Source organism: Elephantulus edwardii, unplaced genomic scaffold (genome assembly GCF_000299155.1).
Source record: "Elephantulus edwardii isolate Elephantulus edwardi_28Jun2011 unplaced genomic scaffold, EleEdw1.0 scaffold00035, whole genome shotgun sequence".
NCBI lineage: Eukaryota > Metazoa > Chordata > Mammalia > Macroscelidea > Macroscelididae > Elephantulus > Elephantulus edwardii.
The window spans coordinates 8,674,492-8,688,637 of NW_006399785.1; the positions used below are offsets into that span (position 1 = coordinate 8,674,492).

The 14,146-nt window shown below is 39.1% G+C and overlaps 1 protein-coding gene across 2 annotated transcripts in view; it reads left to right on the plus strand.

Moving 5' to 3' along the window:
- LCORL (ligand dependent nuclear receptor corepressor-like) overlaps positions 1-14,146 on the plus strand; it is a 238,735-nt gene that overhangs the window by 169,114 nt on the left and 55,475 nt on the right. For both annotated transcript variants that reach the window (XM_006884513.1, XM_006884514.1), the window contains exon 5: positions 5,023-5,274. In XM_006884513.1, the coding sequence (XP_006884575.1) occupies positions 5,023-5,274 (252 nt within the window). The remainder of the gene's footprint in view (positions 1-5,022; positions 5,275-14,146) is intronic.

Below are 14,146 nucleotides of genomic sequence, written 5' to 3' on the forward strand. Positions count from 1 at the left end.
TGTAACCCTTCAATAGCACCATCAGACCCATGCGAAGTGCCACGAGGGATGCTGGAAGTAGTGAAAGTTATGGCATCACAAAAAAAAATGTTGAATTGCTGGATCTGTTCTGTAGATTGAGGTCTGCAGCCGAGGTGGTCTACCATTTGCATATAAATGAATCTTGTATAAGAACCACCGTAAACAAAGGAAAAGACATCCAGGAGGCTGTCACTGCAAGTATGACAACAGGCACAAAAACCTTGCGAGTAACTCTGTTACTCACTGAAAATGCAATTTTATGTGGATGCAATATGTTAAACATACAAGAAATACATGTTAATCAACTGTTACTGTTACTGCTTCTTGGCAACTACAGTCTATTAGTAGGTTAGGGTTTTTTGGAAGTCAGAAATTCTCCGTGTGTTTTTCTCCTGCTGAGGGAGTCGGAGTCCCTAACCCTAGTAGTGGTCAAGGGTCAGCTGTATTGGGGTTTCAGCTAGTAAAATTAGCTAAAAGAAGAGGTCAAATTCAAGAATTGAAAAAAAGAAGGAATAAAACCAGTTCATTTTGCACATGATAATAGAAACTCAAGAGAATTCATGGTAGACCTAAACAGTGAAAGGATCCATCATGATAACTAAGAAAATGAAAAGTCTGTAGCTTTTATGGATACATAATCCATCATTGTAACTGGACCAAGAAACAAATGATGTTAAAGTTGAAGGCTTACTTGTAACTTGAATCAACACCCAGGGAAACAGTAGTCAGAGAAATCAGGTTCTTTCTTGGTAGCTTTTCTTGTTTTTAATTGACGAGGTGATGTTAGTTGATAGACTACTGCACAGTTAACCGAGGAACTGGGAAGTAAATTCTGTATCTCTGTTTTAGCACATATTCTGAAACAAGGCTGGGCTTGGGGGGGGCGGGGGGGAAGAATCTTAGGAACATTAAGAGATTCTGTGAGATGATAATTGAGAAATGTAAAATATTAGAGTTTATATGTATCACATAGAGATTTCATATTTTGGCTATTCTCTTTTGTTCTGTTTCACTTGTACTAATTTTGACCCAAAAGAAAGTGTCGCATGGTCTTAAAATTATGTTCCTTTTCTTTTCCCAGTTATCAAACTAGTTGGCATATGATATTTTTATTTATTTATCCTTAAAGTATAACTTTTCAGTCTTTTTATTTCCTTATTATTTCTTTTATAACCTATTATAATAGCAGCTAACGTTTATTAAATTCTTAGTAATCCCTATACTGTCAGAGTTCAGTGTTTGAGGTACCATTTCATGTAACTCTTAGAACCTCTTTGTGAACAAACTTCATTGTGTATTCTCAGATTCTATTCTTTCTATTTTTATGAGTGGAGAAACTAAAACATGAAGAGGATCTTTAACTGTCCTGAGCTCCTTGACGATGGGCCATGGTTCCAGTTCCAACCTCAACTGTTCTTTACTCCTTCATTTCTTCCTGGTTCTAAACAAAGCCTAAGTGGGAATGCTAAAGTGTTACTTGTAAAATTCACCCACATTCTCTTCTCTGAGATGTTTTTAAAAATCCTAAATTCTTTGAAAAGGTGATTGTGTTCTTGTTGTCATTGTTAGGTGCCATCAAGTCGAGTACGATTCTTAGCAACTCTATGAATAAAAGATCTGAACCCTGTTCTGTCTAGAGCCATCCTCACACTTCCCGACACACACGAGCCCAGTGCAGCAGTCACCGTGTCAGTCTACCTGGTTGAGGGTCATCCTCTCCTTTGCCGACCTTCCACCCGTCCCAGCATCATGTCCGTCTCCAAGGAACAGCCCCTTCTAGCAGCATGCCCAAAGTATGTGAGGCAGAGCCTCATCCTTCTTGCCTTTAAGGAGCACTCCAACTTGCACCCTCTCCAAGACATATCTGTCTGTTCTTTTGAGCATCTATAGGCTGTTCAGTGCTCTTCTCCAACGCCATAGAGCAAAGGCATCAGTTCTTCTGTCATCCCTATTCATTGTCCAACTCTCAGATGTATAGCAAGTGATCAGAAAGACTGGCCTGAATCAGACATACCTTAGTCCTCAGAGAACATATATATTATACATTGTATAGCATCTTGAGCAAGATCTGAGGCCACACTTCCTGACCAAATATATTTCTGTAGTGAAATATACCAGTATTGATACTAAGAAAAAGAAAGCTAAGCTATGCATGTAGAAAAACATACATGAAGAATGCAGATGAGAGCATATGTGGGTCTATATATGGGTATCTGTAGCTTTAAATATGCCTGTGGGTACTGCATATGTGTTCATAAATATAGATCTATATTAGATAAATACATAGATATATATAAAATAAAATAAAATACACAGTAAGCCCAGGGACAGCACGTCACTGATTTGTTAACTGGGTTTGAAGTCTTAGAACCGTAGTCTCATGGGGCAGCTGCCATGTGGTACATCATGGCTTACAGAGTTTGTGCTCTGCACACACGTGAAGTCTTCAAAGCCTATGAGTAGCCAACTGAACTAAACCTGTTGGTCTCTACTCATCTGACACAGAAGAGAAAGAAGGAAACCAGAGACTCAAAATAGGAGCCAGCAAGTAGAACAAATTTATACTCACTGTGGTGGAGGTGGAACTGGCCCCTAGCTCACTGTCCCTTGGGGTTCCTTCCACAAGAGGAGATTGCACACCTTTCTCCTCTGAGTCCCTGGTGGGTTTGAACTGCCAGCAAGATGTGACTTACAGGTTACCAGCACAGCTCCCTCCAGAACCCACAGGAACCATGCCCGTAACTGCCCTGAGACCAGAAGAATTAGGTGGTGCCCAGCTGCTACAACTGACTGTACTGGCCAGGGACACGATAGATGGTTTCCAATAGAACAGGAGAAAAAGAAGAGAGCAGATTCCAAATTTGTGTATAAAAAAAAATTCAGACTTCCTGTTTCTGTAGAGACTAAAAGATTCCCCCAGACTATTACCTTGAGATTCTTTTAAAAATTAAAAAAATTAATAATTGTAATTTTTTAAAATTTAGGTTGTTTATTTTTCATTTCAATGAATATCTACAGAGATTTTGGGATTCCATTCATTCATTGTTGCACCCTTCTCCCCGCACAAACCCCTCCCCGCTCCCCCCGCCTTTTGCTCCTCTCCTTGAAAAGCAAAAGAAAAACTCCCTCATTGGTACACAATCCCCCCCACACCTCTCCAAATAATTGTCATTTAAGAGAAAGTTTGTTGCTGTTGTTATGTGCCATCGAGTAGCTTGTGACTCATAGTGACCTTTTGTACAAGAGTCCTATACACTGCTCTATCCCCTGTGCCAACCTCGCTGTCTCTGACACACTCGCTCCCACCACCCCAGTCACAGAATCGAGCCATCTAACCATTCATGTACGTTTTGTTCTTTAACATTAATTGCAGTGTGCACACACTAAGTTTTTCTCACTTCCTTGCTGTAATTTGGGTTTCCGTTAATCCTTCTGTACTTCCCTATGTCTCCCCTTTAATTAATGGGACTGTGCTTATCAACTCCTTACTGTATTTTTCCTTTCACTTCACATGTCTTAATATATGTCTGTTATTTATTTACTAATTTGTATTCCCTTTGGTACCCTTGAACTTGGAACTGCAACCACTCTCAGAGGTCAACTTCATTTAAGTAACAAATTGGATCATAAAATATTATCACTAATGAGTTTTGACTGCCTTTTTTACTTTAAAAAAAATTATCAGACCAAATGGTCACCAGTTATTATAAAGGAAAGATAAGAAAGTAAAAGGGAAGGAAGACAGGGAAGGGAGAATAGTGGGAATGGGCCAAGCAGAATGGACGTAGAGAAGGTGGACACTGCAGATGGAACTAGTGTTGCTAAGCAGTAGGAATCCAGAGTGTTACACGGGAACCTAACTTGCTATGTAAACTTTCACCAGAAATACAGTAAAATATTAACAACAGCCAAACTTATTTATACTAAAAGGGTATTTATATATATATATATATATACATACATACATACACACATTTGAGAAATTTAGCAGCAAAAACTAAGTAACTCTAGAAGTAGACCCATTTCCAAGCAGCAGCAATTGACGTCTGGGTTAAGTTCCCCTCTTACGTTCTCACCAGGCACACCAGTACTCAACATGTTTCTGAATAGTCTGATTTTACCCATACTTCTCACTATAAAATGTTTTTAGGTGTTGTACAGGTTTAAGTATCATTATTTTTCCCTAAATTACTGCCAGGCTTTATTATAGCCAATCTGCATGCTTTGGCATTAAAGATTGGTTAAGACCCCCAGTTGTGATACTGAGATTAGTTGTAGAGGAGTGTACTTAGAAGGTGCAGGTGAAAATGTTTCACAGTGAAAAGTCATGAATTTGCAGTTTACTTTCAGTGTTTCAATAGAAAAGCAAAAAGATAGCAAATGTAAAATAGCAACAGTTCTTGAATCTTGGGAGAGGCTGTTTGAGTGTTAATTACTCCATTTTACCTTTTTTTTATGTATAACTGAAATTTTTAACTAAAAAGGGACAGTAAATACGAAATGCGTATGTGATATGTGATAGAATTGAGTTAATGTTTATAGAGTGGCAAGAACTGAAATATTTTCTTAAATAATTGTACATATATACACACTCATATAAAGTAATGTATAGTTACAGAGTATGTGCCCATACATTAAATAGCTTAATATCTCGTATATTTGAATGAATATTCAAACTCTGAAGAAAACATGTTCTACTTCTGTAGCTAATGTTTCTATTTGTTGGGACAGAAAAGACTTTTCTTTGTAAGGAATATTTAAATAGTTCTGTAATATACTAATATAATAAATGTTTAAAATTTTGCTTTGGTTTACTACCATAAAACTTAATTAAAAACTTAATTAAATCTTTGCGGTTTTTATTTGCTGAACCCCTGGAAACCACTGGTAATTATAGAGTGATAACTAAAATCTGATTTCATTGATGTGTAAAAGTAAGTTTGACTATGGAACCTTGTCCTTCTCCTTTTTTAATGCTGATTATATTTATTTCTTCCCTAGATCTTCCTCAGAACTGTGATCCTAACATTCCCCTAGTTGCTCAGGAATTAATGAAAAAGATGATACGTCAGTTTGCAATTGAGTACATTTCAAAAAGTGGTAAAATTCAAGAGAACAGAAATGGTTCGATTGGACCAAGTCTAATATGTAAAAGTATCCAAATGACTCAAGCAGACAGCTCCCTTCCGGACGAGCAGGATGGCCCCTTAGACCTCACTGTGAATCGCATGCAGGAACAGGATGCTCAACAAGGTAAGGACCGCCCTGCATGTGGAACGCGCCCTTGCCCGTGTTCATAGCATTTACGATGCGTGTGACATGAATGGCTGCTTTATATTTTCAGTAACATCGCCGTCATTCGTTAACACAAGATTGGCTAGAGGGTAGGCCTAAAAGAGAAGATTTACTTGAACCATTCTCACTTTTTTTCTTAAAATGTTTGGTGAGGGGAGCTCTGGTGGTCTAATGGCAAGGAGCTGCAACTACAATCCCAGAGGCGCATGGTTCGAATCCACCAGATGCTCTGCCGGGGAAGGAGGGACAATCTCCTCCTGTACGAGTCAGATCTGATTTGACAGTACACTCACACAAAAATAATAAAATTTAAAAAAAAAGTTTGGTGAGAGAATCGTAGCGAACAACTTTTAAAGAAAAGATCTCATTTTAGAGACATGCATGATGATGAATGATTGTTTTACTGTGGAAACTGAGGACTTTAGTCACCTCTTACTGTTTAGCTTGCTTTTAATTGTTAAAAAGAAAACAATTTTTTTTTAACAAATAACAAAAAGATCAATAAGTTGTCCTCAAGCTGTTTGTAGTATAACTGAGGAAAGAGGAAATGTTTATAAATGCAATAAATATCCTTTAATCATGTAATTATATAGACACATTTTCATAAAAAGCATAGCTAGTGACAGCCATATTGGATTTATCAAATAGAGTTCCTCCGAACAAAGAGGATGTCAAATAAATACTTGCCTGGAGAGGAGAGAGCTTGTGTTAGCTCTGTTTTTAGGTACGGTCTTTGAAACCATTGGGGGAAACCCCATTAGACTGCTGGCTTTGCTCTCAGAAGCTGGCCGTGTTTATGCTGAACTCTTAAGATGTTTGTGCTGGAAGGGAGAGCCTTTTCTAAAAGTGTGTGAGACAGATTGGAAGGGAAAGACCATAAACTGAAAAGAATTTATCTTGTTTGCTCTGCTAACTTGATTTCTTTTTATTTACGTAGAAACATCTGAAAAATATAAAGATAGTAATTACGTTTTGAGACGCAATTGTAAAGATTCTATAAAGTGGTACCAAAAAAGGGGAGGAAATAGAATTTTGACAGTTGGAAATTGCAGAGGGTTTCCAGAGTCTCTTCTGTATTGTTTTTCCATGCTTCGCACTCTTTGTATGTTCTTACATATTATCTCATTCTGACCTTTGTATATCGTCTCTTTAAGGAGAAGCAGTTACTTTTAGTAAAAAGAGTAGAAAATCGACTTTGGCAGCTGATAGATTTGGGATTTGGAATCTCTTCTGCTACTTAGTAAAAAGAATAGAACATAGATTTTGACAGCCGATAGATTTGGGATTCATAATCTCTTTGGCTATTTACCTAAGTATGTTATTTGACCAAGTAACTTGACTTATTAGAATTTTAATTTCCTCCTTCATAGTAAATATGGCCATGATAATAGTGGACTCCTGGTGTCAGCTGGATCCTGGCTGAAAGCCGAGAATACCAGGAAGATGTCTGTTTGTGTTTTATTGAATATGCAAAGGCGTTTGACTGTGTGGATCCTAACAATTTATGGCTGACAGTGAGAGGAATGAGGATCCTAATTGTGTTCGTGTCAGATCTGTACCTAGACCAAGACACTATCGCATGAACAGAACAAAGCTGGACTTTATGAAGAAGAATGTGGCATCAGGATCAGAAGAAAGTTTATCAACAACCTGCGTTATGAGATGATGTAACCTTGTTTGCTGAAAGTGAGGAGGACTTGATACGCTTGCTGGAGAGGATCAAAGACTATATCCTTCACTATAGGTTACATTTCAAGCTAAAAAAAAATTATATATGTGTGTATATATCCTCACCACTGAGCCAATACGGAACATCATGATGGATGGAGAAGAGATAGAAAGGAATGATTTCATCTTGCTTGGATCTACAGTCAGCACCCTTGGCACCAGCAGCCAGGAAATCGAAACCCATTGGATTGGGAAAGTGCTGTCAGACACCTCATCAGAGTCCTGAAGAGCCGCAACTGGTTTGAAGACTAAGGTTCACTTGATCCAAACTGTAGTCTTTTCCGTTCCTTGCTATGCAGGTGAAAGTTGGGCAGTGAATAAGGATGACCGAAGAGAAATTGATGCGAGTGAGTTGTGGTGTTGGAAGAGAATAATGCTGACCATCCCCTGCACTATCAAAAGGATAAGCAAATATGTCTTGGAGACAGTGCGGCCAGGGTGCACCTTGGAGCCACGAATAGTGAAACTTTGCCTCACGTACTTTGGGCATATTGTTAGGAGGTTCTAATCCTTGGAAGAGGATATCATGTTCGGAAAGGTAGAGAATCAGAGAAGTAGTGGAAGACCCTCAACGAGATAGATTGACACAGTGACTATAATGGTGGTCTCGAATATGTCAGAGATGATGAGGACGGTGCAGATAAGACAGGTTCAGATACACTGTTTATAGGGTCCTGTGAGCCACAGTCAGCTCGACGGCAGTCAACAGCAACAAGAGAAACTCGTACAAACGCTTCATACGCTGTACATCCTACCCGTGCCACAAAAGGATGCCTTCAGCGGAACATGAGTGGCCGCTGTTTGTATAACTTAAAATAAAGGATTGACCGTCTCTGATGGAAGTGTGAGAAGAATTAAATCATTACCTAGCATTTAGAAAGAAGTAGATTTAATGTTAACCTTAAAAAAAAGTTTTCTGAGGATTAGCCTTTACTGAGAGTGGGGAAAGGGACACCGTTTGGTGACAGTGATTCCTGATTGCCTCTTCATTGGAAAAATTCAGAAGCATCAGATGCGTAGTTGCAATAGATGACATTTTAGAAGTAAAATTCCAGGTATTAAATTCTGTGAACATGAGAGATAAAGCAAGTGCAAGTGTTTAAAAAACAAACAAGGATGTATATTAATTAAATTATTATCATTATTATACTGTTCCTGGCAAAGGGCGTGAATCAGCCTGTCTAGCTTAATACCATGAGGTGTTTTTAGTATCGCTTTTCCTTTTCAGTATTGCTGATGGATATAAATCTGTACTTCAGCTAGTGTTCTTGCTCATTTTCATTTTGTTGTTGATTTCTTTTTACTTGTCATTTCATCCTTCTAGAAAGCATTTCATCTTGTAGTGTACAGAACAAGACAGAGAAGGAATTAATGTGGGTTAGAACACAAAAATAGGTCCGGACCAGTAATTGTGCTGCCACCCCACAGCAGGAGGGGATAAAACCAAGCAAAAAAATCTCAGAACACATGCCCGTCAGTCTAGTTACACGTGTTTACACAAAAAGATAGGTACTGAGCTCTCCACAGTTAGCAAATCTTTAGGCAGAAATGAGCATGTTTTGAACATCTTGCTAATCCTAAGGACTTCACCATCAGTATTTTATTATACAGTATGTCCTGAGGAAGAGCTTGTTTAGTATTGAGGTATGGCTAAATCCATAGTTCAAATCACTTTCTTAAGAATGAAAAAACTTGGTACACAATCCCCGCCCCGCACCTCCCCAAACCCCACCCCCTACCCCCAAATATAATCCACTCTGCAACCCTCATTGCACAATTTGGTGGGTGGAAGGAGGAGGGGTAAAAGAAATGGGAGAGATTCAGTGGGGATCTGAAAACTGGGTAATTGTGGTCATGGCTTAATGGTGACTGATTTCATAAAACATAATGAGTATAACCGTATGAAACACAATGTGAATGAAGAGTGTGAAACACAATGTGAATGAAGAACAGTGTGAAACACAATATATGTGAACTTTGTATGCAAAGCAATGTAAAAGTAAAAAAAGAAAAAAGAAAAATATCACTACATAGAAAAGTCAGTAAGAGAGAAAACAACATAAATACCAATACTCAGCCCTAGAGCCTTGTTTGTTCTCACTTGCCAGAAAAAGCAGCTGCCTGACACTTAAGAGAGTGTACTGTGATTGCCTATTTGTATTTCTTTCTTTCTTTCACTAATAAACCTGAATTGTGTCTAAAAAAAAAAAAAGAATGAAAAAACTTACATATTTTCAGTGTCCTCATTCATAGTATAGTTAAAGAGTTCAGACTAGAACATGCTTTCGAGGTTTTTTTTTAAAAAAAATGCTTATATTCATAATCTCACTACAATATATGTAGTCATTAGCTCTATGAATAGTTTGTACTAGATCTAAAATTCTCAGTCTCTAGTAGTTTTGCAGGTACTTATATATTTCTTTTAAGTAACAGATCATTTCTGTCATATGCATAGTATTCCAAAGAATAGTTAAGAAAGAAAGGTTGACCTAATCTTGATGTCAAAATCAGACAAGGATAGCAAAAGAAAGGAAAAGTCGTATTCCAGTCACTTTTATTAACCTAGGTTCAAAAGTCCTAAATAAAATTTTAGCAAATTCCATTCCATGAAGGATAAAATTGTGAGTGGGACCACAAATCAGATTCAGTATTGGGAAAAGCTTTTCTGATTTTCCACATTCCCAAATTTAGAAAATCTGTATCATCCTATTGTTAGATTGAGTAAAATTATACTGGAAAATCTGACTGATGATAGAAATGCTTATCAAGCTAAAGGTGGATATAGCAGGCAGCCGGATAAGGTGCAGCTACACTCATCTCTCCCTATTTTGAGCAAAGAAGAGTGAAGAAGGTCAAAGACGTTTGCTCTGAAGAATTAAGAGGCCACATGTGAACGTCAGTGTCCAATACCTGAAACCAGAAGAGCTAGATGGTGCCTAGCCCCCACACTGCGGCCCACTCTGAAGGGGATCACAGCAAAGATTCCTGGTAAAGTGGGCAGGAAAATCAGGAAGAGAACTCCTGAAGGAGACCAGACATGCTGGTGTGATAGAGGCTGATGCAGCCTGAGAATGGGGCCTTGGTACCCTTTCAGGCTAGGACCCAGTCACCCCCTTGACTTAGCGTCCAGCCAAACATTAGGTAGGCCTGTAAGGATATTAATAATGTCAGGGAGGAACACGCTCTCTCCTTATAGCAGTTACCCGAAAAGATCATAGACCAGCATTGGGCAACAAATAAAGCTCGAAGGTACACGGGATAGACTGGAAGGATGACCAGAAACGGGAACTATAATGGGAGGAGTGCCGTTTCAGTGTGGGGATAGTAATCAGTATCACAAAACTAACTCTGTGTGCGTGTGCCTGCATGTGTGTGTGTGAGAGAGAGAGAGAGAGAGAGAATATAAAATTAGTTTGCTCTGTAGCTTTCACTCAAATCACAATAAAAAGTTAAAAAGTACAAGAGTAGGTAGACACTCTGTAAAGTATTAAGTAGATATAAGACAATACTCTACTTATATAATATAATATAATATCTACTTATATCTTAATGCTGAGTGAAATATCCCAGTCACAAAAGGACAAATATTACATGATGCCACTGTTGGGGAGAGACTGAGTAAGATGGGTTCAATAATGTATACTGCACTGAAACAGAGGAGGGAGAAAACTGTTTAAAAGAGATATATAACTAGGTATTTCTGTCATCACAGGAGACTAGAGCGAGGGCTACATGGTGGAGGGGACCTGGGGGAGGGTTTGTAAAACAATGAAAGAATCTTTTCTTTTACTTTTCCATAATTTTTGGACTCATGTACTTATAACTTGTTAGTCAAATTTGTGCCTTCTAGGTTGCAACACCCCCATGATACATCTTCAAGGATATGAACATGTACGGCTAAGCACAATCAATAAGAGTGCATCTAAATCCCAAAATCAATCTCCATAATAGTCTATGTGTTTCCTACTGCCAAAGGGGCCCTTTAGAGTAGTGAGAGAAGATCTTCACCCTGAAACCCACAGCGTCCCTTTTCAGCAGGAAGTAGCTAAGAGAATACGCCATCCCCTTTTCCTTATGACTCAGGGTGAAGTCTCTCTCAGGGAGGAGTGATAGGGAATGGCAAAGGACACACTGACAAAGAAGATTAATCAGAACTGGCTTTGACAAGCACTGTGGCATTTGGACAAGAACAAACTGGGAGGAGGGTAGAGAGAATAGTGCAACAAGGAATGAATGGAAACCCAAAATCTCTGTAAATGTTTATGAAAATTAATAAAATATAGAAAAAAAAAAGACAATACTCTAAAGTATTAAGTAGATGAAAGGCAACTACTGGAAAAAACTACAAAAATCACTGTAACTTACTGGTTTGAAATACAAGACAGCAGTGTACACTGTCATTGTTTTCCTCATTTGTGAGACACGTGGACGTATGTTAACATACATGAGAGCGTACGTGGAAAAATGAAATCACAGAAGTCAGGCAACAGGCAAGGATAAGGGAAGAACAGAAAAACCATGGATGGTCTGGATAGAAAATATGAGAGAATGTCTCGGTAAGCTTTTAAGAAAGGAAAAAATAGTTATCTTTTAGAAATAATGAAAAAAATCAGGAGAGATGGACTGAAAAATTGGTCTGCGTTTTCCTTTTTTGCAACAACCCAGGATAGCATAGGATAGGGCCTGGTTCCAGATGGCTGTTCATAGGGTTGCTGTGAGGGACCTCTGGTGGCCTAATGGCAAGAAGCTGCACTGCAGTTCCAAAGGCGCATGGTTGGAGACCACCACCTTCTCCACGGGAGAAGGCTGGGCAGTTGCCTCCTTTTTGATTCACTGCCTCTGAAAATCCCCCGGAGGGTCAGCTATGGGTTGGTTCCAACTCAGTGGTACACACTACAACAAGATTTCTATTCAACTCAATGGTACCTAACAGCAACAGTTTAAAAAAAATTTTTTTTTAAACCATTCTCGACGAGCTCTGGTAGCCATGTGGCAAGAAACTGCACTGCAATCCCAGAGGTGAGCGGTTCAAATCCACCAGATGCTCTACTGGAGAAGGAGGGACAATCTCCTCCTGTACCAGTCAGATCTCATTTGACGGTACACACACACACACACAAATAATTAAAATTTTAAAAACCTTTTAAAAAGTCCTTATGCTATTTACAACAGCAAGATAATACATTAAAACATCTAAAGATAGAACTGAGATATACTGTATTAGACGGATGATGAACATTATAAAATTGTTGAAGGGCATAATAGAGAACCCTGCAGAGTAATTCTTTTCATTATAAAGGATGTGGAAAATACAAAAAAAATGGCAGTTCATACTTACTGAACTTACAGATCTAATATTGTTGTTGTTAGCTGCCATCAAGACGACTAGTGCTCATAGTGACCCTATGCCCAGTAGCTCTGAACCCTGCTCTATCCTGAGCCAGTCTCACTGACTCCAACACACTTACTCTCTTTACCCCACTTATTCTGTCAGTCCATCTCATCCTAGATCTTCCTTTCCTGCACTGTCCCTCCACCCTTCCAAGCATGATGTCCTTCTTCCTGACATCGTGGCCAAAGATGGAGTTTCAACATCCTTGTCTCCAAGAAGCAGCTTGGTTTCACCCTCTCCAGGACAGACTGGTTAGTTCTTTTAGCAGTCCATGGTATATTCAGTATTCTTCTGCAGCACCACAACTCAAAAGCATCAGTTCTTCTTCTGTCATCCTTGGTCATTGTCCAACTTACGTAGCCAATGTCAGATAAATCTTGGCCAAAAGCAGAGAGTACCAGAGGAATATCTATCTCTGTTTTATTGACTATATAAAGGCATTTGACTGCCTGGATCACAACAAATTACGGCTAAGCTTAACAAGAATCAGAATCCCAGAGCATCTGATTGTGCGTCCTGTCTCCATACCTTTTCAATCTGTATGCAGAACAGATCATTTGGGAGGCTGGGCTTTATGAAGAGGAAGGTGGCTTGGAGGAAAACTCACCAATGACCTGTGTTATACAGATGACGCGACCTGACTTACTGCAGCTGGAGGGCCTGAAGCATTTGCTGCAGAGGGTTAAGGACTGTACTTTGCAATATGAGTTAAAGCTCAGCAGATCCAGTATTGTTTCAGTCAAAGTTCTTACTACGTTCAAGAAATGAAAATGCCAGTCCACACGTTGACAGTCTTCTCTCCTCTAACCAAATCAGAACCTATACAGCAGTTTTGTAAATGTGACTAAAATACGAAAGTATTTCTAAAAGCCAGCGTGAACAGAGTGAATGAAGTTGGCATGCGTCAACTTTAGAAACAGTATTTTCCATTTCTGTAACTGACAACCATAACAACAATAAAACTATAACCAATGGGAAAAGACTTTTGGAAAAACAGACAAAATCCTGAGCAGAGGAACCTAGACTATCTAATGAAGCAAAGAAAATGTTCAGCAGAGTGTTACACCTAACCTCCTGCTAACACAGGGAACTCCATCTTCTCAAGTCTCAGAGCCAATGATAATTCAATTACTGATTGACACTAAGTGCTTATAAAAAAAGAGAATACTTCTTGTTTGACAGCTCTTTTTTTTTAACTAATTTTCATGAAAGTTTACAAAGACATAGGGTTTCCCATTCATTCATTGTTGCACTTTTCTCCTTGCCCACGCCCTGCCCCCATTCACTCTTCTCCTGGAAAAATAAAAGAAAAACCTCTTTCATTGTTATGCAGTCCCTCCCCCAAAGTCCACACCACTGTGCAGCCTTCATTCTGGACTCCTGTCGTGACAGTAATGTTGCTGTTGTTGTAAAGTGCCATCGAGTTGCAGGCAACTCATAGCGACCCTATGAAGGAGAGTCCTCGACGCTTGGGTGCCTTTCTTCCTCTCTCCATGTTCATAGGGTTTCCAGAGGCAAGCTATTATGGAAGTGGATGCCACTCCTCCTTCCAAGCTTGTTTTAATCGGGGAGCTCCACCCCACTCTCTGTCCACATTAGGTAGCCAACCATTAACACATTTGACACACCAGTGTCACGGTTTTCAGCCTCACAGCAACCACAAGTGAATGCGGTACGGTAACTTATACACCAGGGCTATACGAATACCCA